General features: G+C 33.8%; 1 protein-coding gene across 1 annotated transcript; it reads left to right on the forward strand.

Moving 5' to 3' along the window:
• Positions 1-19,829: 19,829 nt before the first annotated feature.
• LOC149166699 (cytochrome P450 85A1-like) lies at positions 19,830-22,191 on the forward strand. The gene is made up of 6 exons (XM_089431391.1): positions 19,830-20,105; positions 20,269-20,535; positions 20,633-20,719; positions 21,443-21,628; positions 21,706-21,830; positions 21,932-22,191. Exons 1-6 carry the CDS (start codon positions 19,938-19,940, stop codon positions 22,017-22,019), a joined length of 921 nt encoding a protein of 306 aa, XP_089287517.1. The 5' UTR covers positions 19,830-19,937; the 3' UTR covers positions 22,020-22,191.
• Positions 22,192-23,125: the final 934 nt, after the last annotated feature.

Here is a 23,125-nt window from a genome sequence, read left to right on the forward strand (position 1 = left end):
CCCTGTGTCCAAATCCCCTTATCGCATGAGCATACCTAAGTTAACAGAACTCAAAATGCAGCTTCAAGATCTTCTGGATAAAGGTTATATCCGCCCCAGCGTGTCTCCTTAGGGAGCCCCCATATTGTTCGTATGGAAGAAAGAAAAATCTTTGAGGTTATGAATCGATTATCGTCAGTTGAATAAACTGACCATGAAAAATAAATATCCTTTACCACATATTGACGATTTATTTGATCAAGTGCAAGGACCTAGAGTATTCTCAAAAATCGATCTAAGGTCTGACTACCACCAGATAAGGATAAACAAGGAAGATATTTGTAAAAATGCTTTCTGAACTTGTTATGGTCATTACGAGTTTGTGGTATTGCCTTTCGGTCTTACAAATGATCCGACTACTTTTATGAGTCTGATGCATTGTATCTTTCAGCCATATTTAGATAAGTTTGTACTGATTTTTATTGATGACATTTTAATTTACTTTAAGAATCAAGAGGAGCTTGAAAAGAATTTGAGGATAGTGTTTCAAACTCTGTGAGAAAATTAGTTATATGCTAGATATAGCAAGAGTGACTTTTTCAAAAGTAAGATACAATATTTGGGTCACGTTATATCAGCAGAGGGAATAGTGGTGGATCCGAAAAAGATTAAAACTATTATGGAATGGACCACCCCAAGGAATGTTACTGTTATTATATCATTCTTGGGCTTGGATGGTTATTATCATCGATTCATCAAAGGATTTTCGAAAATCACTTTTCTGATGACCTCATTACAGAACAAGGGACACACCTTCCGATGGATAGTTGAATGCCAGCAACTCTTTGAAAGATTAAAACAACTACTTACCACTGCACCCGTGATAAAGGTAGAATATCTAGAGAAATATTTTGTAGTTTTCAAGGATGGAAGTAAAGAAGGTGTTGGCGGAGTGCTGATGCAGGAAGGGAAAGTTATAGCCAATGAATCACATAAATTGAAAGAATATGAGCAGTGATATTCTGCCTACGATCTTGAATTGACAACAGTAGTGCATGCACTTAAAATGTGGTGACACTACCTATTGGGGAAGAAATTTATGTTATTAACAGATCACAACAGCCTTACAAATTTCTTTAACCAATCTAGCTTAAATGCTCGGCAGGCCAGATGGACAACATTTTTGAGTGAATTCGATTTCGAAATCAAGCACCTTAAAGGGAAATAAAATCGAGTGGCTGACAAATTACGCAAAAAATTACATTGTATTGATGAAGTTCAATTCAGCGAGGTACGATCAAACCTCCCTGAAATACTCTAGGAAGCCTCCCTTAACGACCCAAAGTATGCCTTCCTTTGGTAGCAGGCAAGGGAAGCTCAAATGAAGGAAGACACATTGGATTATGAAACAAATCCAGATAAAATCCTAACCTTCATAAACTGAATATATGTTCCTAATCAAAATTCCATCAAACAATTGGATGAATCTCATAGGAAACCATATGCTGCCCACACAGGGTACCAAAATCTATTTTCTACCATGAAAAAAGTTTATTTCTGGATTGGGTTAAGAAATGATATCACTGAGTACCTCTCCAAATGTTTGGAGTGTCAGTTGGTGAAGGCGGAGCATCAACATCCCGTTGGGTTATTGCAACCATTTCCCATTCTGGAGTGGGAATGGGAGACAATTACTCTAGATTTCATCACCAGTTTTCCTAGCACTAAAAAGCAGCACGACTCAATTTGGTGGTGGTGGACAAGATAAGAAAAACTGCTCATTTCATACCTATAACATCCACTTACAAAATTGTGGAAATTACAGACATATTTATGAAGGGAATTTTTCATCTGCACGGAATACCCAAGGCAGTAATTTCTAATAGGGATGTAAAATTTACATCCAAATTTTGGAAAACAATCCTTTCCAGGTTGGGTACCAAGATTCAATTTAGTACTGCCTACCATCCATAGATAGGTTGTCAAATAGAACAAGTGAATCAAGTTCGGGAGGACATGTTAAGAATGTTTGTAATGCAATAGCTGCATAAGTGGGAAGATTACCTCCACTTAGTGGAATTTGCTTCTAATAACAAACACCATGAATCACTGGGCATGAGTCCCTTTGAGGTGATGTGAGGAATAAAGTGTAGGGTGCCCATAGATTGGAATAGTCTAGTCAATAAACTAACCTTGGGTCCTGACATGTTAGAAGAAATGGAGGAGACAGTTAAGAAGGTTCATCAAAATCTAAAAGCTAGCTAGGATAAAAAGAATATTTATGCAGATAAAAAAAGAACATACAAGGAATTCCAGTTAGGGGATCATGTATACCTGGGGGTAAAGCCCAGGAAAAGTACCTTACAGTGGAGGCGCTGTGTTAAGTTAGAACCCCAGTACTGTGGACCTTTTCAAGTCTTAGAATGGATTGGACCTGTAGTGTACAAGCTTGCATTACCAAGCCATATCTAGGTCCATAATGTTTTACATCTTTCCTTGATAAAAAAATATGTGTACAACCCTCAACATATAATTAACTCAGAAAATATACAGGTAATAAGTTAATAGAATATATAACTTCTAAATTAATTGTTTTGGAAGATTTTTGACGACAAATTGTATATGTGCAGGTCAAACCGAAAGGAGAGTTTCTTGCAGAACCTCTTTGTATTCTCGATTGAAGAGAAACCACCTTGTGGAAGTGAGCCATCACCCAGGTTAAAGTGTAGTGGAAGCACTTTGGCGTGGAAGAGGCCACCTGGGAAGAAGAGGAATTTATGCAGAAATCTTACTCGACATTATTTTCTTAAATCAAAATAACACTAGGGACGGTGTTCCTCACATGGGGAAAAGATGTAACACCCCATACTACATGAACAATTACTGGGGTTACTAAGTTTTACTTATTACTTTAGCTTTTTAGTGTATTAGCTTTTTACTTTATTTTGACATGGAATGGGAAGGGAGGAAAGGCCTAGGGGGCCAGAAGGGAGATGAGATGAGATGAGTAAAGGGGCAGAAACAATGCTACCCAGATTTCCTTGAGCTGGGTGGAATAAACCAGTGGGAAAGACTTGAATACAGTGGGAGAGGTATGTGACTTGAGGCTGGACTGTGAATCCTGAAGTCCAAGGTACCTAACTGTAATAGGCTCAATTGATTGTGCGAAGAAGGAAGAGCTCGAAGGAGAGTTTGGACGTAATTTCCAGCCTCATGGCTATGTGGTTAGACCTTCCAAGAAGGAAATTTTTTTTTACATGATTACTAATGTTGTGAACATATAAGTAGTCTAATTCTGTCCTTAAGGAACATTAATCGAAAATGATATTACTAGTTCTGCAAATTGAATTAATTAGAGATGTGCATTCAAAAGAACTAATTGTGATTTGAACAGAGGAAAGACATGTGTAACCAGGGAAATGCATGTTATTCAAATGAAATAATTGTACTGAATACCTTAGAAAGTGGAAAGTTGATATCATAGATATTGAGACAAGAAATGCTAGTATTTTGTATACTCGGTATAGTTTCTTGAGGATCGTATTATTATAACAGATGACAAATCTTTATGATAACCAGGTCAAATCTAGTTGAATGAATGTCCAACGAAAAGACAGAAATAATATACAGTAAACAAACATTCTCTTAAAACCTAGTTATTGCCTTTGATCATATTAAGTTCTTTATTTTTAACAAACGAAAGGATTTGAACCATCTATCATTTAGTTCCAGAATGGAATAAATAAGATTATATCCAATTCATGCTATTAATGAAAAATAGTAAACCATAAATTAGTGTCGAGATGAATAGATATAAGTCTAGCTTTGAAAGCCATTTAAGTTTTCAAAGGAAAGATACATAAACCCTTATGACATTTAAATTGTGCCCTTGAGAGTGGATCACCTTAAGATTGTGTTATTAAACCTCTGTAAAAACATTCATAAGGAAAATATAATCAACTTAAACCTCGATAAAATCACATAGACTATGCCATAAAGAACTGGCATCAACTCAGTTCGCAAAAATTACCATAACCCACATTAATAACACATTATGGACCAGCTGTGATAGGCGTATAGCCTCCACCCTAAATCGAGAACTTTCACAAGATTAACATCTAGTGATATTTTCAACCAAAATCAACCATGCATCTAAAAGAAACCAATGGAATAGAGCTAGCTCCATAGGGCTTTGCATGATAAGAAACCTGTAAAGAAAGATGTAGTCCGATAAGCATTAAGGTTGCAATGTAAGTCACCATGGCCACGAAATATGTGAACCTGGCATTGATTAATACCTACCTAAAACACAAAACTGGATTAGAAACCAAATTGGAAAATCAAAAATCCTATTTGTCAAGCTTAAAGGTCAAATCGCTGAAGATGTTGCCAAAGAATACGTGAGATAGGGAAATTTCTGAAGAGGGTAGTCTGCCTATGCCAAACAAACCCAGAAAATAAATATCGGTGACCAAACTAATACAAGAAAGCAGACCATAAAAAAATTCCATTGAGGCTTATGTTACTCACCTTTTCGAGATTGAGAGTTTCCCAAGTTGCCTTCCACAGGATGGGTAAGTTGGCGGAATCTCCTTGTAGAGTTGAGTGAATAATCAAACCCAAACCTAAATAATCTTGACGTGAAATCGATAGCAAGAAGCAAAAAATACAAGAGAAATGAGGAATTGGATGCGATGGAGTACCTCCTGAATGGAGCAGAGCACAAAACCCCATCAGAACTAGAAAGGAACAAGCATAAATCCTCTTAGTGTAGTGGATGACTAGCTCAGTTGCAGAGCAGAGGAACCCGAACACGACATCGCCCAAATGACTCCATTGATGGCTAAATGTGGGAGGGACAGTTACGAGGTTAAACCACCTACTCAATGCCGTCAGATCGCCAACCCCAGATTGGAGGGGGCAGATTAGACAACTGTCCATGCCACCATAGCCTTCTGGCGATTTCATGCAGAGGCATTAACCATGCGAGTACAACACATAGCATAGTACTGCTATCAATAACTCTATTAAATTAATTAATGTACAATAATGACTTATGTATATCGATTCCATTGGATTTTCCCATGATTCATTAAATGTAAATCAATGTGTCACATTAATATTTATACATTGAGCCAGCGTTATAGGTAAGCCTTGGAAATTGTAATGCGTGGTAAGATTAGCAAACCCAAGGTAAAGCAAATATATTTTTTTTAATTATTGTATTGTTAATTCGATTGAATGAGGTAGGTGTTACATGAATATAATTGACTTGAAGTTAGCCAATCTTGCCAAAGCCCATACCATCCACACTCTCATATATATTTTTAATAATTAAATTGATGTGAGAAGGAAATACTTAAAATGCACTTACACACATAGGCATAACATACTCGAACCATCCAAGCAAACCCCAACATAGCAAGATGTAGCCAAAAATAGTTCTAATAACTTATGGCTTCAAAGTAGCGAATACCCTAGCTTAAATGTAGTCAATCCTGCCAAAGCCTTAGCCTCCACCAACACCCCGGCTAATCCCTACCAAGTGGACCTTTATTTCAACTATACCACAATATAATGGACAATCCAAAAAGATTTTAAAATTTTTAACTAAATGTAATATCATGGATGATAAATACCAGCTGCTCAAGACCACCATTATTTTTCAAAACAGAAAAAACACTTTCATTGATTTGAAAAGAACATAGATCATTCAAGAAATAAGACCTTCTGATTGTCATTGGAGGGAGAGAACAAGAGTTACATATATCAATCAGACCTCATCTATGAGTTGTTCATATATATTTACAACACAGAAATTACGTGAGACATCATCTCAAAAAAGAAACGTTGAGATCAAAGAGAAAAATGTGGATCACGAGAAAATAGATCTTTAAAGAAAAATGTGACCAAACCACTGCATCTGCAATTATCAAAAGACTGGAAGAGAATCCTGTCCGGTGTCACACTGCATCCAATCTTTGGGAGTCTTCCAACTTCACTATTTCGAATCCACATCGCAGTGCAAGAGTTCGATCAACAACAGAAAGATAATGCAAGCAAACCTGTGTACGTTACGGCCTCATATATAAGTCACTGCAATATAAGACGCTCCATTGTTGAAGAAGTGCTTAAATGTCGGTTATTTACCTAATTCCACCTTAATTCCATGACTTGAAAAGGTGAAGCCAACCACCATTCATAAAAAAGGATCCTCTACTTAGCAATTATATTCATTCAAACATAACATAATATTTAAAATAAAAAGAATCTTTTGTATAAGATGATCTTTTAAAATTTCAACCTTCTCTACTAAGAGTTGAAAGAAACGTGCCTTCTCTCCATAGAAATATGTTGGATCACTATGCAGATATGGTGATGACATTGTACTTTCCACATGTAAGGAAGACGAGGTGGCTTTCTCATGGAACTTGAGAGGAGCGGGGAGCGGATTCAATGTTATGACGGTCTTTTTTAATTAATTTGAATGATTGTCTATAGAAAGAAAAAAATGTGTTGAAATTTTCTATATAGTAAATATTAAGTAATATTATATTTTTAGTATTTCCATAGAAATAAAAAATAATAATTTTTTTATTTTGAAATATTATAAATATACAATTTATTATTATCATATTTTATCTTAAATAATTTAAAATTTAAAATTTTGTTAATAATTATAAATATCCTCATAAAATAATATTATCCTAATAAGACCATTAACGATTTTCATGAAACATTCCCAACTAGAAATTTTCTAAATTATTCTCCACAACTGAACCAACATTACAGGATTGCAGACATCACATAAAAGCAATTTTTCGATCATGAATTATGTTAAACGCCTCCAAACATCTTAAAAGGGCACGGACAAGAACAATCACTATGAAGTTTGATATAGCATTAATTTATTTCAACTCTAAATCTATATTTAAGTTTATTCACTTTACATGATTTGATTTTTCTTAATGTCTTGAGATAAATCTATAGTAATTCTTAATAACAATATTCATATTTTATATAAAGTTCACAAATTTTTATAAAAAAAAATTATATTTATATTATATAAAATTTTGATAACGTATATAATTACATACATGTCCGATTGGCATTTTTTTACATGTTTGATAATAAATAGATACATGAGAGAAATATTGTCACCTAATTTTATTTTTAAAAAATTAAAAAATATACAACCTAGTACATGAGGAAGATGTTATCACGTAACTTTATTTTTTAAAAATTAAAAAATATACAACTTAGTACATGAGGGAGATGTTTTCATGTAAAGTTACATTAAAAAAATAAAATATATGTGTGTGTGTAATGTTAGCAATTTTTAAATACTTGAATTTTCACTTTTATTTTACATGAAAATTTAATATATGTATATCTAAGAGATGTTGTGGGAAACGTTGGTTTAAATTTTTTTAATAATGTTACTTTAAAAATCAATGTCAACCATTTTAAATAATTCAATTTTCACTTTTATTTTGCATCAAACTTTAATATGTGTATATCCAAGAGATGTTGTGTGTAACATTACTTTAATATATGTATATGAAAGAGATGTTGTGTGTAAATGGCGTGGAGAGGCACTCTAGAGACCAGTTACTTTATGGCATCAAGAGGCACTCTAGAGCCTAGTTCATGAGGGATATGTTGTCAGCGAACGTTACATTAAAAAAATTAAAATATGTGTGTGTGTGTGTGTGTGTTTTGGCTTATATATGTATCTACAAGAGATGTTGTGTGTGTGTGTGTTTTGACTTATATATGTATCTACAAGAGATGTTGTGTGTAATGTTATTTAAAAAAAAAAAATTAATAACATTATGTGACAATCACTTTTAATAAATATAAAAATAACATAACATATATAAATAAATAAATAAATAAAAACATTTATATGGACACATATAATTTATACATTTAATTAATAATATGGTTTAAGGTTGTCGTAGTATTGGAAAACTCATAGATATAGCTTGTATGTGCTTAATATATGCACAGATTACCATGCTGCTATGGAGGTTAGAGTTAATTGTTCACATGGCCTCCAGTACTTTGGCATTTAAAGCCCAGCCTTGGTTTAGCCGGTCCTCGTACGTTGTGATACGTGGTGTGATCTCAATCGAGGATGCTACATGTGATTTCTACTTGGTTATGCATTCATGTGCCATTTGTCCCGCCTTACCTCTATCGATTCCTATCCGACGATCCAATGGTGGTGGTTGTTTAGGGTTTTACCACCTAACTACTTTCTCATGACCAACATTCGGTGAGTTTAGTGTTACCATCGACCTGACGCTTCTTGCTGCTCTACAACGCGGAATTGATTTGTTGAGAATTATAGTCTGGCAGTCAACCCTCCTGCGGCTTGGTCTCATTATGATGCTTAGTCCGGAGAAGGCGAGTATTATTAGCTCCCTGAATATCAATAGTTTCTTTTATTTCTATGTGGAAGAAATTGTTCTCGCCCACACTGAAAAATTGTCGCCTCTGTCCAGGTTGGGTCAAGAGTACCTCACAGAGATGGAAACAATTCTGCTCCAGGATTCGGAAGGTAAACTCATTAACTCGGGAGATTCATGAGTTGTTGATAATTTTATGAGCTTAGAATGATTCACTAAGGGTTTCGGTGAATGTGTAGGTGGTTGCTTGGAGAGGACATCCTCCAGATTCATGTATAATCCTTCCTAAAACTGAAATATGCATCTTAACAATTTTTCTCTTTGTCAGATAGCCTTATAATAATTATATGTCTAATTGTGGTCTATGGCAGGTATTCTCCTCTCCCTGCTCTGCTCGTGCAAGCTTGGAACTTACCCTTCAAGATTCAAAGTCTTATGGTTTCATTGACTATTTCCAGGTTGGCATTCTGGTCCTCAACAGTTTAGTTAATGAAGGGTTTAATGTTCCACTGAGTCGAGCTCGGAATGTTGCCTAGATTACTTTTACTCCTTAATTAGCTGGTTGTTTAAGAGAGTCGACAACCTCGGTGTATGCTTTGAGAAATTTGGGGGAAAAATTACCAATCCCTGAGTCGAGGCTTGTGAACATATTTTTGTTGTTGTATCTTGTTCTTTGTTTTAATTAAGTTATTGGTTAAAGGACTCTCAGGTCTTGGTCGTAACGACCTGAAGGCATCAATCTGGAACTGTAACTATTTTAACAATAAAATACATACTTATATATAATTCATTTCTAATTCAACTGATATTCTGGGTATGTTGTTTCATATTTAGCAATGGGTCGGAATGCCTCTATTCTAAATCTCAGAATATTAAGATTTATTGATTACTTCTTGGTCCTTGCAGAATAACTAGTTTAATGAGGGTTTATACCAGGGGTTTATTCGTATATAGGCTTAAATTATTTATGCCTTCTATCCTATCATAGATTAATAGATATTTCATGATTGATAGATGAGGTTGTACCTCTCCTCTTTCAGCATGGTAAATTTGCTCGCTAGGATATTATGTATCATTTAGTTAGATCTTAGAAGGTTTCAAGAACTTTAGTCCTATAAGAAAATGGTAGATGGACTTAAAATTTTATGTTTTAGGATGACTTATAATGTTGTTCTATGGCCAACAAGCCTGGTTTCCTTTGGGTAGGTTGAGGCCACTAAACTATTTGAATTATGGTTGTATCCTGCTTTTGAAAAATATGAATTAGAATATTCTGCCAAGCTTTACAAAAAAAAATATTCTTAGATATGACTATTGATCTATGAAATATTATTTTTTTTATTATTATTTTATCTCGTGTTTTAAATTTAGTTTATGTAATAAAAAAACATATCAAATTTTAAATTTTTATTTATTGATGAATTATATATAAAATAGAGTATTATGTTATGATGTATATTCTATAATTCAACTTAATAACAATGTATATTTCTTTATGTGTTCAACTTGAAGTTAAAAGATACTTTTTTTATAATAATTGTAAAATATTCATCATTTTTTATAGATCATTAATAAATAAAATATTTTGATACCCATATTAGCAAAAAATAAATACACTTAGAGAAAAAAAATGAGGAAAATGTGTAATTCTTTTAGTTTTAAAATTATTTTAATGTAATTCTTAAATAAAAGATTAGGATACTCATCATAAACTAAAATACTTCAATATTATCATTATTATAATTTCATTCAATTTTTAATGTGGATTTGATATGTGAGATTTAAAAACATTAAAAATAATAAAAGAAATCAATGAGCCATAATTAAATGTATACATATGTATGGTTAAGTAAAATATTGCGATGCCAACGATGTATATGTTATATAAAGAAATTGAAAATGAAGAATGTGTGTAATCCTTTCCATGTCTGATATACAACTCCTAGATGATTGGTACACACACATGAGTAACATGATGCTAACCCTATCTATCAAATACCAAGAGGGATCAAATCCCTTGAGGTGAGAAACTTCCTTAAGGTTTTCACTCTAAATGAGGTTTCCTCCTCAGGTAATTTGATTAGTATTGGAGTTTGATAGAGTTAGAGTTGAGATGTATCTACTTTTGTATAATAAAAATGAAAGTTATAAATATTGTTCCTAAAGGCACTTTACATCTTAGTATGATGGAGATGTTGTATGATGTTAAAATGACGCATTACATCAAATAAAAATAATAATAAAAATAAAATATAATTTCCACTCAATTAAAAAAATAATAAAAATTACAAGTAATAAAAATAATAAATTGACTTAATTCAATTCGTTATATTGTAATTTTATTTTTGAGAAATTATAAAAGTGTCTTAGCTCAACTGATTTGGTGAACAATTTATTTCCCCCTCTACATGAATTCAAGTCTTTAGAGACCCTTGTAAATGGTCCATTAGTGGCACTTATGAAGAGATGCCGAAAAAAAGTTAAAAAATAATATGTTATTAATAATATCATAAATAAAAAGAGAGAGAGAATGGAGTGGAAGACATCCCATGGATGAGTGAATAGGATTTCCTTGCCGCAATTGTTGATCCCAAAGTGTCAATCATTTTTCTATGGATATTTCATTTATTGGTGAGTGCATATTTTTTTAGCCTTCATGATATGTCTAGAGTGTCTCAAGTTATGGTTTTTCCTTGTTTCTATTTATATTAGTTTTCTATCAAACTCATATTTTCCCTTCTTGTTCCATGCATTCATGGCACATTGGGGTCTTTCCTACTACTTGACTATCATATGGTGTTTTTCTAGTTATTTAGAGGATGAGGTCATTGGTTATTCAATGGGTCTCCGAAGTATATTTGTTAAATGAGGAGTTGATTCGTAACTTGAGTTGGGATTTTCCTCTTTTCTGAAGAAGAATGTGACTACATTGAAAGAAAGAGGATTGATTGGTAAGTTTACTATCCTTTGGCCCAGATGTTATTTTGTCTTAGAATGGACCTACTTTAATTGGGTAAATAATGTGGTAGTTCATATTTTTACAAGGGAAACAATTATTATGATTTTGTTTTTGAAAATAAGGAGGAAAGGGATTAGATTTATAAATATGGACCTTATTTCATGGGCACTAGTGGAATGTTTCTTACCCACTAGTAGTTTCATTTCAATCTCTTGATGGAAATTTCTTCTACATGTGTGTGTATTATACCACCATATATTCCCCTTCCTTTCTAGTGTGAAGGTATTTTCAAGGATATAGGAGATAAATTTGGTTGATTTATTCATAGCGATATTTACAAGGATAATAACATAACTTATGCTCGAATTGGGAATAAGATGCATTTTTTAAAAGGCCTTCCCGAGGAGATTCATCTTAACTTGGATGATGGGTTCCATATTAATGTCCTTGATTATGAATAAGTTCCCTAAAAATGCATTTTTTTCATGAGTGTGGAAACTTTGTGAAAAGTAGTCCTATGGTTGAAGCTGCTCTCAGCATTCTTCTAGTAATTTGTAATTTTGTCATAGGAATGATGACAAATGAGATTTCAAACTAGTTACAAGGAAACACAATAAGCATTGAACTAAGAGGCTATGTGCTATCAAGCTTGAACCTTGTGAGCATCCTCCTTTAATTAATAGATATTAAGTTTTGAAGTCCCCAGAGGTAGAAGCTATGGGTGATGAGGCCCAAATTGATTAATCGTTGATAGACCAAGTGTCTCCAAATAATATTAATTCTTCCATTAAGGAATATTCTTCATCAAACGATATTGAAAAAGTCCCTCTTATGGAATAGAGATAAGAAGATGTTGAAATGGATGATGAGGAGGAGATAAAACTGCCCTCTTATTCTCCTTCCTATTTAGATATTCTAAAAAATAATCAATTTTCTTCCTCTCTTTTAATAAAAACTAGGAAATATTGAAGCATGAAAACCCCTAAATCTAGTGTGAAGAACTCCTTTTCGTCTTGAGGGTCTATCATTAGGATGATTTCTCTCAAATTTTAGATTTTTTTTTTTTTTTTTTCGCATAATCCTTTACAATCAATTTGTAAAAATATACTCAGGCTCTCAAGAAGCTACTAGTACAAACTTTTAGAAGGTATGATATTGGAACATTGCACCACCTTTCTTTTTTTGTTTGGGGGGGGGGGGGCTGCGGGAGGGATGGTTTTTACCTCCTTTGTTTTTAGATTCATGGAAGAAATTTTTTTTGTAATAGTCACTCCAATGTACTTGTGTGTTTCGAGGATACATTTTTATTAATACAAGTTGTATTCATTGTAAAAAATATATAATAATTTTTTTGGTAAACTATTTATAATCTAAATATCAAATTAAAATAATAAAAATCCATATTGATAACCATGACTTTTCGAAACAAATAATTAATAAACACATAAAAATATAATAGTTACAATAAACTATTACACACACACACAAGTTTAAAAATTATATAACTTGTCAAAAAAACAAATGTCAATCCCATATATATAACCATATGTAGAATATTTCTTAGCATATTATGAAAATTAAAAATAAGAATATAGAGGTGAAATAACTGTAAAACATGAGGAAAGGTAAATTCTTCTAGACACTTTGTAGATCTGAACCTAAGATGATCTATATAATTAACATTACAACAACAAACATACTTATAATAATATGTTAGCAAGTTTATATATGTGGAACATCACAAAGAAATTATAAAAATTACCAATGTGTAATATAGTTAGATAGCAATAACGGAAGATAACAAATTACAAAAAAATCCATCATTGACTCATTGATGTGGAGGAGATATTGTAGTGAACTGTTAGATAAAAAAATAGTAATAGAGAGATAAAGTAAAGCTTAGTACAAATATTGTGTAGATTGGATTTAGTACATTACATTTAAAAAATAATGAAATGATACTTACTATAACAAGTTAAAATATAGTAATAACAAAAGAAAGGAAATAAAATACTTTAAATTCCACCTTATGTTTATAACTACAATTTACCTTTTAGTACTATAAATGGATTTGTGTAATTCCTTAAGTATTGAATATGAATTTGATATTTAAAATTCATAAATAGTATTGAAATTATATTATACTTCAACATGGACGAGATGTGTAATTCATTAGATGATTGGCTACAATGTAATATGTGTGTGTGCGCTTTCCCCAGGATCTGGGCATCGACAAGTTTGTATCCACTTTCCCGAGAGACTACCGGAGATACCCTCTAGTTGGAGGTTTTCATCCTCCTTATATTATAGGTGGTGGGAATGGATATTAAATTCATCTCCCCTTGAGACCTGTCTTCGTTTGCTCGCACCTTTGCCCCACTTTTCCTCTCCATGCATTTAATTCCCTCCTCCATGGAATCTTTGCATTACATGCCCCTTATTGTCCTACTCAAATCTCCCTTATTGTCCTACTCAAATCTTTGCCCGTCGGGTTTCCCACCTCCAACCCTACGACGTCTTCTTTCTATCAGCCTTATTCCCCATTAAAAAACATCCCTCTACTCTATCATGAGCTGAGAAAGAGGAAATGGGCACCGCGCGAGCCTAGGGAGGGGAAGTGGGCCCCTTCTAACAACCTTTGATGAAGAGACTTTTGTTGCACTATTTGAAAATAACATCCCTCCCCATTTCGCACGTTAGGTGGTTAACGATGAAAAGGATGAAACTCAGTGTGGCCGACCCACGCTTTGGTCTCTTCGTAATCTTTTGGCACATCAGCTCAAGAAGTAAGAGAATGTGAAGTCGAGAGTCATTAGATGCATTGCGAAGCTCTTGGCTTACCACTTTCATGCCTCATCCTCCTTCACAAGATTGGCCCATGACTTGGTCATTGAATTCCCTCCTAATGTCATGTCCCTTTCCTCCCCTGCTCCCTTTCCTTCTAGTTCTCTACCACTATGCTCATCTTCCCCCCCAATTGGCATGGACCCTACACACCACACTCCTCCTACTTGTAGAGACGATGAAACAACTCTTACCATGCCCCTTTCGCATAGCCAAGTTCCCTCATCACCTCATCCCCATCTCAATTCCTAGGGTTTCTACATCTTTGAAAGGTCCCAGGTTAAGTGGGCACTACTCCAGTCCAGTGTGGATCCAGTGCATCTTTGGTCCAACTTCTAAAGGTTGACTCATTCGTAGGCTCGTGATAACCTCTCGACTTTCATGACTAACACCATGTTGGTACATCATGGCCTCTCAGCTGCTCCTTTTTGGCTTCATGACAATTGGACCAACACCACTAAAGTTACAATGTTGAAATTTAACATTTTGATGATGTATCTCTATTTTGTAACTCAAATTTTCACCTCTGCTTTCCCCTCCTGGGGCACAGGACAATCCATGCTTTGATCCCTGGTTTCCCCTTCTTCATATAGAGCTTTTTGATGGGTGAGAGGCTCAGTCCCCCCACACTCTCTAGACTATGTATTCTATATTTTCCACTGTTAATATAATGTAATTATCAATTCTTATCTATATATATATATATATATATATATGTACGTATATATATGTATATCTATATATGTGTGTGTGTGTGTGTGTGTATGTATATCTCTCTCTCTCTCTCTATATATATATATATATATATGTATGTATGTATGTTAGTGAAAAATAAGGTATTTCAATGTACATATTCAATAATAGAATTTTATATCAATTTTATATAGAGAAAGATAAAGTAATTCAAATTTAAAATTGTTTTATATTTTAGGGGTGATGTTTAATTTATTCAATTCTCAATAGATAATGTATTGTAAAATGCAAAAAAAAAAAATTGATGCAAATGACAAATAAAATATTTTAATATTTAATTGATATTTTACATATATGAGAAAGATAAGATATTTATGATTCCATTGATAATTGCTTTCTAAGGGAGATTTGTAATGCTTCATAGGCCTAGATGTATTTCAAAATATACTAATAACGAAATAAAATTTTAAGGTGGATAATGTGAGCCATAAATAAGGTCATGTTAAGTAAAATATTTTAATGTGAAACTATGTATATATTATATAAAAAAATTCAAAATAATTTTTTTTTTTAATATGGTTAAAACATTTTATTTGTGTGTTTGAAGGAGATGTGAAACTGCTAGTCAAAATAAGGTTAACAAATCTCTCTCTCTCTCTCTCTCTCTCTCTCTCTCTCTCTCTATATATATATATATATATATATAGATACCATGGATCTATCCATTTAGATCAGAGGTTAAGATAGACCTAAGCTAGTATAAAAAAAATAAAATTTTCATATTAAGATAATTGTATATAACCATTACATAGAGAAAGATGAAGTGGTTGAAAGTAAAAAATTCTAATGAGATACAAATAAATTATTTTCCTTTTTGAATAAAATATGTCAATGTCAACTATGTATATCTAATATAAAGTTATTGAAAATTACAAAAACGAATCTTAGGATTAAAACATTTTATTAATTTATTTTTTAAGATAAATGAAATTGGAAATTGTATCCATGCTAATTATGAAGTTGACAAATGTTTTATATATAACTAACACAAATTTATTTTAAACTCAAATCTATAAGTGTTAAGAGAGATCAAGATGTTCACTGTGTAAATCTTAAGTATTGCACTTTAAAAGAGAATTACACCTCAAAATCACTAAATTCACTGTGTAAATCTTAAGTATTGCACTTTAAAAGAGAATTGCACCTCAAAATCACTAAATTCATAAGAAATTCAAGTTTAAAATAAATTTATGGTAAGATAATATATTTTATTAATTATAAATGTAAATAAAAGAAATTTGATAAAAATATTATATTTATTTAAAAGCTAGAACTCATTATAAGGTTTTCCAAAAGGTTGATATTAAGAAAATTAGTTAAGATCATTCCAAATGCTCGCTCAGAAGAATACATAAATATTATTTAAAAGCATGCATTCTTAACTATATTATATATATTTTCAAGTTGATTATTTTTTTATATACTATGTTTGGAATAACAATGAAATTATTAAATATTTTGATATAATATTTATGAGTATTATATTGTGAAGAAATATAACAAATTTAAAATAGGAATGTTTAATAAAAAATTTACTCTAGTTTTATATGGTCAAAAACATAAAATATATCGATCCTATTAAAAATGACGACTACACCAAATACTAACCATTTATGTTAACAGCCTTGAAATTGTGAAATATAGTTTAAAACCACTTATGATTTGCTCTTTTCATAAGTTTCCATGTTTTAATAGATGTAGGTTGTCTTAACCGACTGAAATCTTATAATGATAAAAAAACAGGTCTGTTTAGTTTATAGATGAAGTTATTAAAACCTGGAGAAGCCAATTGACACTAAATTTTACTCCCTCAATTTTTCCTTTTTTAGTAAATAGATTGTATTGGTACATTTGTTCTAATTATCTTAGAGTTTCACCTACTCTTTAAGATTCTTACTAGTAGAACTAAGCAAATTGTGCTGTAACATTTTTGGTGTATATCAACCTGTGTAATTAGAAGTTAAATTTTATGGGTATTTATTTGTATTTTCTTATTAAATTGTAAAATATTGATCATATTCAAACTTTCAATTTGATTGTAACAACGCCCCCTTGCCAATACATAGAGTAAGAGGTGGTTAGTATGCATACCAAAATCTCTAACGTGGAATTATGAAAACGGGGTATACAATTTTCAATTTTTCTAACTCCACTAAATGCAAATACAATCACCACCATTGCATTCCTCTCATCAAGATGAATCTCGTGATATAAATTTTACTTCAATCCGACCTTTGGAGTATGGGATATCACCTCTTAACGAATAGGCCTCGCCATGTCATCCACCTGCCACATGAAAATCTACCGTTGGCATGCATGGAAGTCACGGTGTTAACCCTCTCCAATCACTCACTTGGAACATTTCGTGTTACACCATTCTGCGCTCCCACGATCTCTGTGGAAGGTTAACCATTCAGGTGGGGCCTCCTTCCCACCAATCGGCTGTCTCCATGAGTCCGACATTGCCACCAATTTCACCTTACATCATCTCTCTCTCACCTCTCCAGCAATTTCGAGAGAACAAACCGTGTTTACCTCCAAGGCTTCACTGTCGGGCTTAGGCGTGAAGGTGGGTCATACGACCTCCTCTTATCTATATACTCCTCCACCATTGGTTGATACGACGGCCCATAACACGTCACTTAGACTCATTTATCCCAACATTCGTTGGCATACTTCTTAGGGCTAGGACTTGTTGGCTAACCTGGCTATGGTTCCTCCCTTCACCAATGAAAACACAATCGGGCTTACGGGTCTTGACACTGCATCCAACTCGTGTCACCCCATTGGGTTCTTCCTGGTGCCTTCACTTCCTCCACCTAAAATTCCTCCGAGATGAGACTTCCGAGTCACATCAAATGATTTCATCCCGAAACCTATGTTCTCCACATTTCGCTTGGTGCATTCTTCTCTTCCTCCAAGCTAGAGCTTCCGGCCCTACATGGCATATGGTTTGTGCTTCCATCTAGTGGTAGGATCGACGGGCTTGCATATCAGCTCACTCATCCTGGAAAACGTCATCCCAGTCGATCCCATCAATGTGAAAACCAAACCTTTGGGTTTACCCTCCAGATTTTTCACCTCTGGGCGACGTCATTATAATTTCTTCCAAATGTGGTGAAGGGGAATCATGCCACACTAATGGGAAATTTCTATGACTAGATTTCCTCCTAGTTAATGGATAGGGTTTCCGGAGTATACCTTATAATTCTGGAGCTTGGTCCTCTTTGCACCGCATCATATCTTACACTCGATCCCTGCCATGGCCTGACCAGGGAAAACTTGTCCGGCTTTGCACGATGAACCCAACTTGGATTTTGACAAGTTCCATGAGAGTGTTCAACTCCTAATCTATTTCTTCTCATTGGTTATTCTAACTAGTTTCCGACTAGGGTTACACCACAATGGTTTAGTAAACATCAATAATGGCATCGTCGCTCAACAACAATGAATAAAATAGCTTCTTAACACACTCCATGGTGATAAGCCTCCTGAGCTTGAGTGAAGGTTTCTCCAACGTCTTCCTGGCCCTCCCACGTTACCCATATCAAAATAGGGAATTTCCCTGCGTGCGTACATAGGTGATCCTAAATACAGACTCTGTTGTGGACCTGCGGTGGACCCCCAAAGGGCTACACCTCTCCCGCCACAAGTCTGGAGATCCATAATCCAATGTAGGCCTAACCGAAGCTCCATGACACATTGCAGGGGCTTTTTGGGCCTAGAAGATATGCCCCAAGGCTAGTGGAATACATCTGGTCTACTCAAGATCCAAGCCTCCGTGCAAAGGCTTCAGGCTATTCTTTCACTAAAAAGGGAGAATAGGTCCTTCAACGTTATCACAATTACTCTTGTACAGATTCACAGGCTTGTAGCTAGGTGAATAAATATTTATGTGTATTTTCATGGCAAAAGCTAAACAGCCCGCTATCGAGCTTTTAATGCACTCCATAGCGGCATCACCATACATACATGCTCATGCAATCCATCATTTTTCCATAAGCTCGCTAGACGGCAACTTTTTCCGGGGGCGATTCCTAAATCCACCTCTATAGAAAAGTTAATGCTCCGTCCTTACACTCACCTGACGGCTGGAGCTAACCAGCCATATATTGGGTATTTAATGCCCTCAGAGCAGCACGCAACTTAGCCTGATAACACGGGAGTGGGCAAATATTATTTAATGCCAAATTTGCCCGCTCCCATGTTATCGCGTTAAGTCGCGTGTTGCTCTGAGACCATTAAATACCCAATATATGGCTGGTTAGCTCTTTCCCTCACCTTACAGGGGCTTGACCTCACCGGGACCATTGATCATGGGCATGCATCCATGCATCCATCTCTCCTCACCTAGTTCTGGCGATGCGTGTTCCTGCCCGCCTCCAGCGCCGGTGTTCCTGCCCGAGTTGCCCAACGGTTCAGCGTAATCAATGCAAGTAGTGCGCTCCGATGCACTGATAGTAATCACGGCATTAATGTTATTCAAATAATGAGCCCATTTGAATTCAAATTCAAATTTGAATTTAAGCGCCCAAAATTCAGCGCTCATCTATATTTCAGCAACCACATTCGAATTTCTTCAGAGGTTCGTCAACCTGAAAAATCGCACATCTGTATCTCCCGCCGTCATTTCAAATATTTTAAAAAAGGCCGGCTCGCTTTTTTGCATATTGATTCTCAGTTCAGTTTTGTTTTGTCAATGAAGTTGCAGACGATAGAATATCATGACCTCGCCCTTCAAATTCGGTCTTCCAGAGATAAAACTCAAGAGCAGACAATGAACGAAGCAATGAAGGCTCTGTTTTGGCTATCAAATTTAGGAATCCGCAGTGAAGATCGCCCAGAAATAAAATAATGAAATCCCAAGGACCAGGAGAAAAAGAGAGTAAAAATAATTGTTAACCTAGTTCTTCCCCATCAAATTTAGGAATCTGTAATAAAGATGGCCAAGAAATACAATAATGTCCAATAAATAATAATAACTATCCATGATTCGGTGGCTGCAGATGGTTTTGCTTTTGTCTTTACAGCAGGTAATGAGTATCAAGTCTGGTCCGAAGGCAGAGGCATTTTTATCAGAATTCTGGAAACTCGTGGAAGGAACCATTTCCATGCCTATAAATCTTCCTGGTACCAGCTACAAACGTGGTTTCCAGGTATGTAAATCACCCCCAAAAACCAGTAATGCGTTTCTACACACCAGAGTTTGGCAAATGCTGTGAACCCTAAAGTAGAATATGCATTAGTGGTGAACGTTTTAGGTGGATTTTCTGGAAACTTGAAGAATAATCAATCACCCATACTGCTCATTATGTGCAGGCAAGGGAAAATATCCTGAGAATGTTGAGAGAAGTGCTCAAGGAAAGGAGGGCTTCCATGGACACTTATAATGATATGATTGCAATGCTTCTCAGTGACAAAGAAGAAGAAAAAGATGGCGCATCTGCTAATTGCAAGCTCACAGATGAACAGATCTTCGATTTACTAATATCTATTATCAATGCTGGCTACGAAACAGTTTCCACCACAACCATGATGGCTGTCAAGTATCTCCATGACAGTCCCGAGGCTCTCCGAGAGCTTAGAGTGAGTTTAATATAATATAAATATAAATCTGTCCATATCTCTCAGATCTAAGGCTTTTGTTCTGAATATATACATAAACCTGACTGTCTGCTTGCAGGAAGAACACCTAGCAATTCAGAGGAGAAAAAATCCGGGCGAAACTGTCAATTGGGATGACTACAAGTCTATGAAGTTTACTCAGAGTGTATGTGAATCATCATAAACCAGATTTGTTTCCAGAGGGGTTTTAGGGGGAAAAATTTGATACTAGACTATTTTGTTAGGATATATTATATTCTTTCATTTGGTTTAAAAGTTTTTTTGTTAGGTATAATATTTAAATTTTTAAAAAATGCCTTTGCTTAAATATAATATATACATTTTAGTTTTTTCTTTTTTGTTCGTCAAAAACTTTTATCTGTGTGAGCAAGAAATGAATTGATATTTTAATTTCCAAGAGATTAAAAATAGTTTATGGTATTATTAGTTTTTTATTTTTAGCTTTTTGTAATTCAGTCTTTTTCTTATTCAAATTGATGATGAGCTGACCCAACCTTCCAACAATCTCCTTGCCAAAAAGACAATGCCAATGCCAAGAAACAGGTGCTAACATATTACCATAACTTTATATATTGCCATAATTTTTCTCTGTGAATGCATCACATTCCAAAATGAAATGTTTTTCTGATTCTATTGCCCCAGACCTGCAAAATATACACACTGATTCTCTTAATTTTTTTTAGACAAGTAATATATGAAATGCTATTTGAATAATTTTTCAAATCAAAATAGTAATCCAAAATATTATAAATAAACCTCATGTTTAAATCCTTAAAATTTTTTAGTGAAAAATACCTTCACTGAAATTTGATTAACAGATTTTGATTGCTTACCTCGTTGTTTCTTAAGAAGCTTTCATTGATTGCAGGTGATATATGAAACGCTGAGACTTGCAACTGTTGTAAATGGGGTTTTGAGAAAAACAACTCAAGATATGGAAATGAAAGGTTTCATGATTCCCAAAGGATGGAAAATTTATGTTTACATGACAGAAGCCCATCACGATAATTTTCTCTATCCAGACTTCTCCGCATTTAACCCATGGCGATGGCAGGTGCGTATGTAGTTGTTGCATTTAAATCCAATGATATAGATTAGTCACACAGGGCTAATGTGTATAGCTCTATTCAGGAAAAGAACGGTGACTCCGTCATGTATTTCACGGCTTTCGGAGGAGGAAGCAGGCTGTGCCCAGATAAGGAATTGGGTTTAGTTCAGATATCCATGTTTCTCCACCATTTTGTCACTCGCTACAGGTAATAATCTATTTCACAGCATTTATTATTGTTATCTCATAATGCCCATTTGATAAATCTGGTAACTCTCGTCTCTTCGGTATAAATTTTATTATTGGCAGATGGGAGGAGGTCGGGGGAGATGAAATTTTGAAATTTCCCAGGGTTGTGGCTCCTAAAAGACTTCGCATCAAAGTATCAGAGTACTGAATCAATGAAAATGCCAGAGTGCATCAACCATAGGGCTGTTTCTCTCAAATATACTAAATGTCATGTATAGAGTATCTAAGTTTATGTTTAAGCTCCATGTATATCTTCTCTTGAAGAAAGAGTAACTATCATCAAATACATATGATTACATGGATCAATTTTGAAGAGATTATTCTACCTTGTGATGTGAAACAATGAAAAACTGTTGATAAAATGAGATATTTTTTCCCTGTAATAGAGTTTTTTTTTTCCCTGTGATAGAGATTTCTAAAGAGCCATGTTTGATTAATAGCTATAATCAAATTAAGGGGATTTGGAAACCACAAGTTACATCGAAAATGGAAAATAAATAAAAAACGGCCCACCAAAATGAGATTATTCTTCATAATAGTTAAAATCAAATTAATGGGAATTGGAAAATGAAAAGTTAAAATGGAAACTAAATTGAAAACTGCCACTAAAATGAGATTATTCCTTGTAATGAGATTATTCTTCATAATATTTAAAATCAAACAACTAAGAATTGGAAACCTGAAAAATTAAATTGAAAATTGCCTTAAAAATGAGATGATTCTATCTTGCTATGAGATTTAAGACTAGATTTTAAAACTAGATTGAAAACTCTTTGTAAAATGAGATTACTCTTTCTTGTTATAAGATTTGATTATTGGATCTTGTAATAAGATTTGGAATTATTTTTTAAACCAAATTGATTTTTTTTTTAAATGAAATTATTTTTCACTGTAATAAGATTTGTAATAAAAATTTTTAATTAATGGTTAAAATTATATTTAGACATTTGAAAATCTGTATAAGGAAATTAAAACCAAAGTGAAAGTTACTCCAAAAAATGAGATTATTCTTTTTTATCTGAAATTTTATTAAGCAGATTATTCTTCTTAGTAATAAATTTTCTATTTAGCTAAGTATGTTTGATTAGTGATTGAAATTAAATTAGAAAAATTAAAAAATTGAAAATCAAATTGAAAATTATAACAAAAAATTAGATTATTATTTTTTGTAATGAGATTTTTAATTATATTTAAATAATGATTAAAATAAAGTTAATAGTGATTGGAAATTAAACATTCAAATTAAATAGAAAG

This window comes from Pinus tabuliformis, chromosome 5_1 (assembly GCF_031772625.1).
Source record: "Pinus tabuliformis cultivar Carrire ecotype Pingquan chromosome 5_1, CPIR1, whole genome shotgun sequence".
Classification (NCBI taxonomy): domain Eukaryota; kingdom Viridiplantae; phylum Streptophyta; class Pinopsida; order Pinales; family Pinaceae; genus Pinus; species Pinus tabuliformis.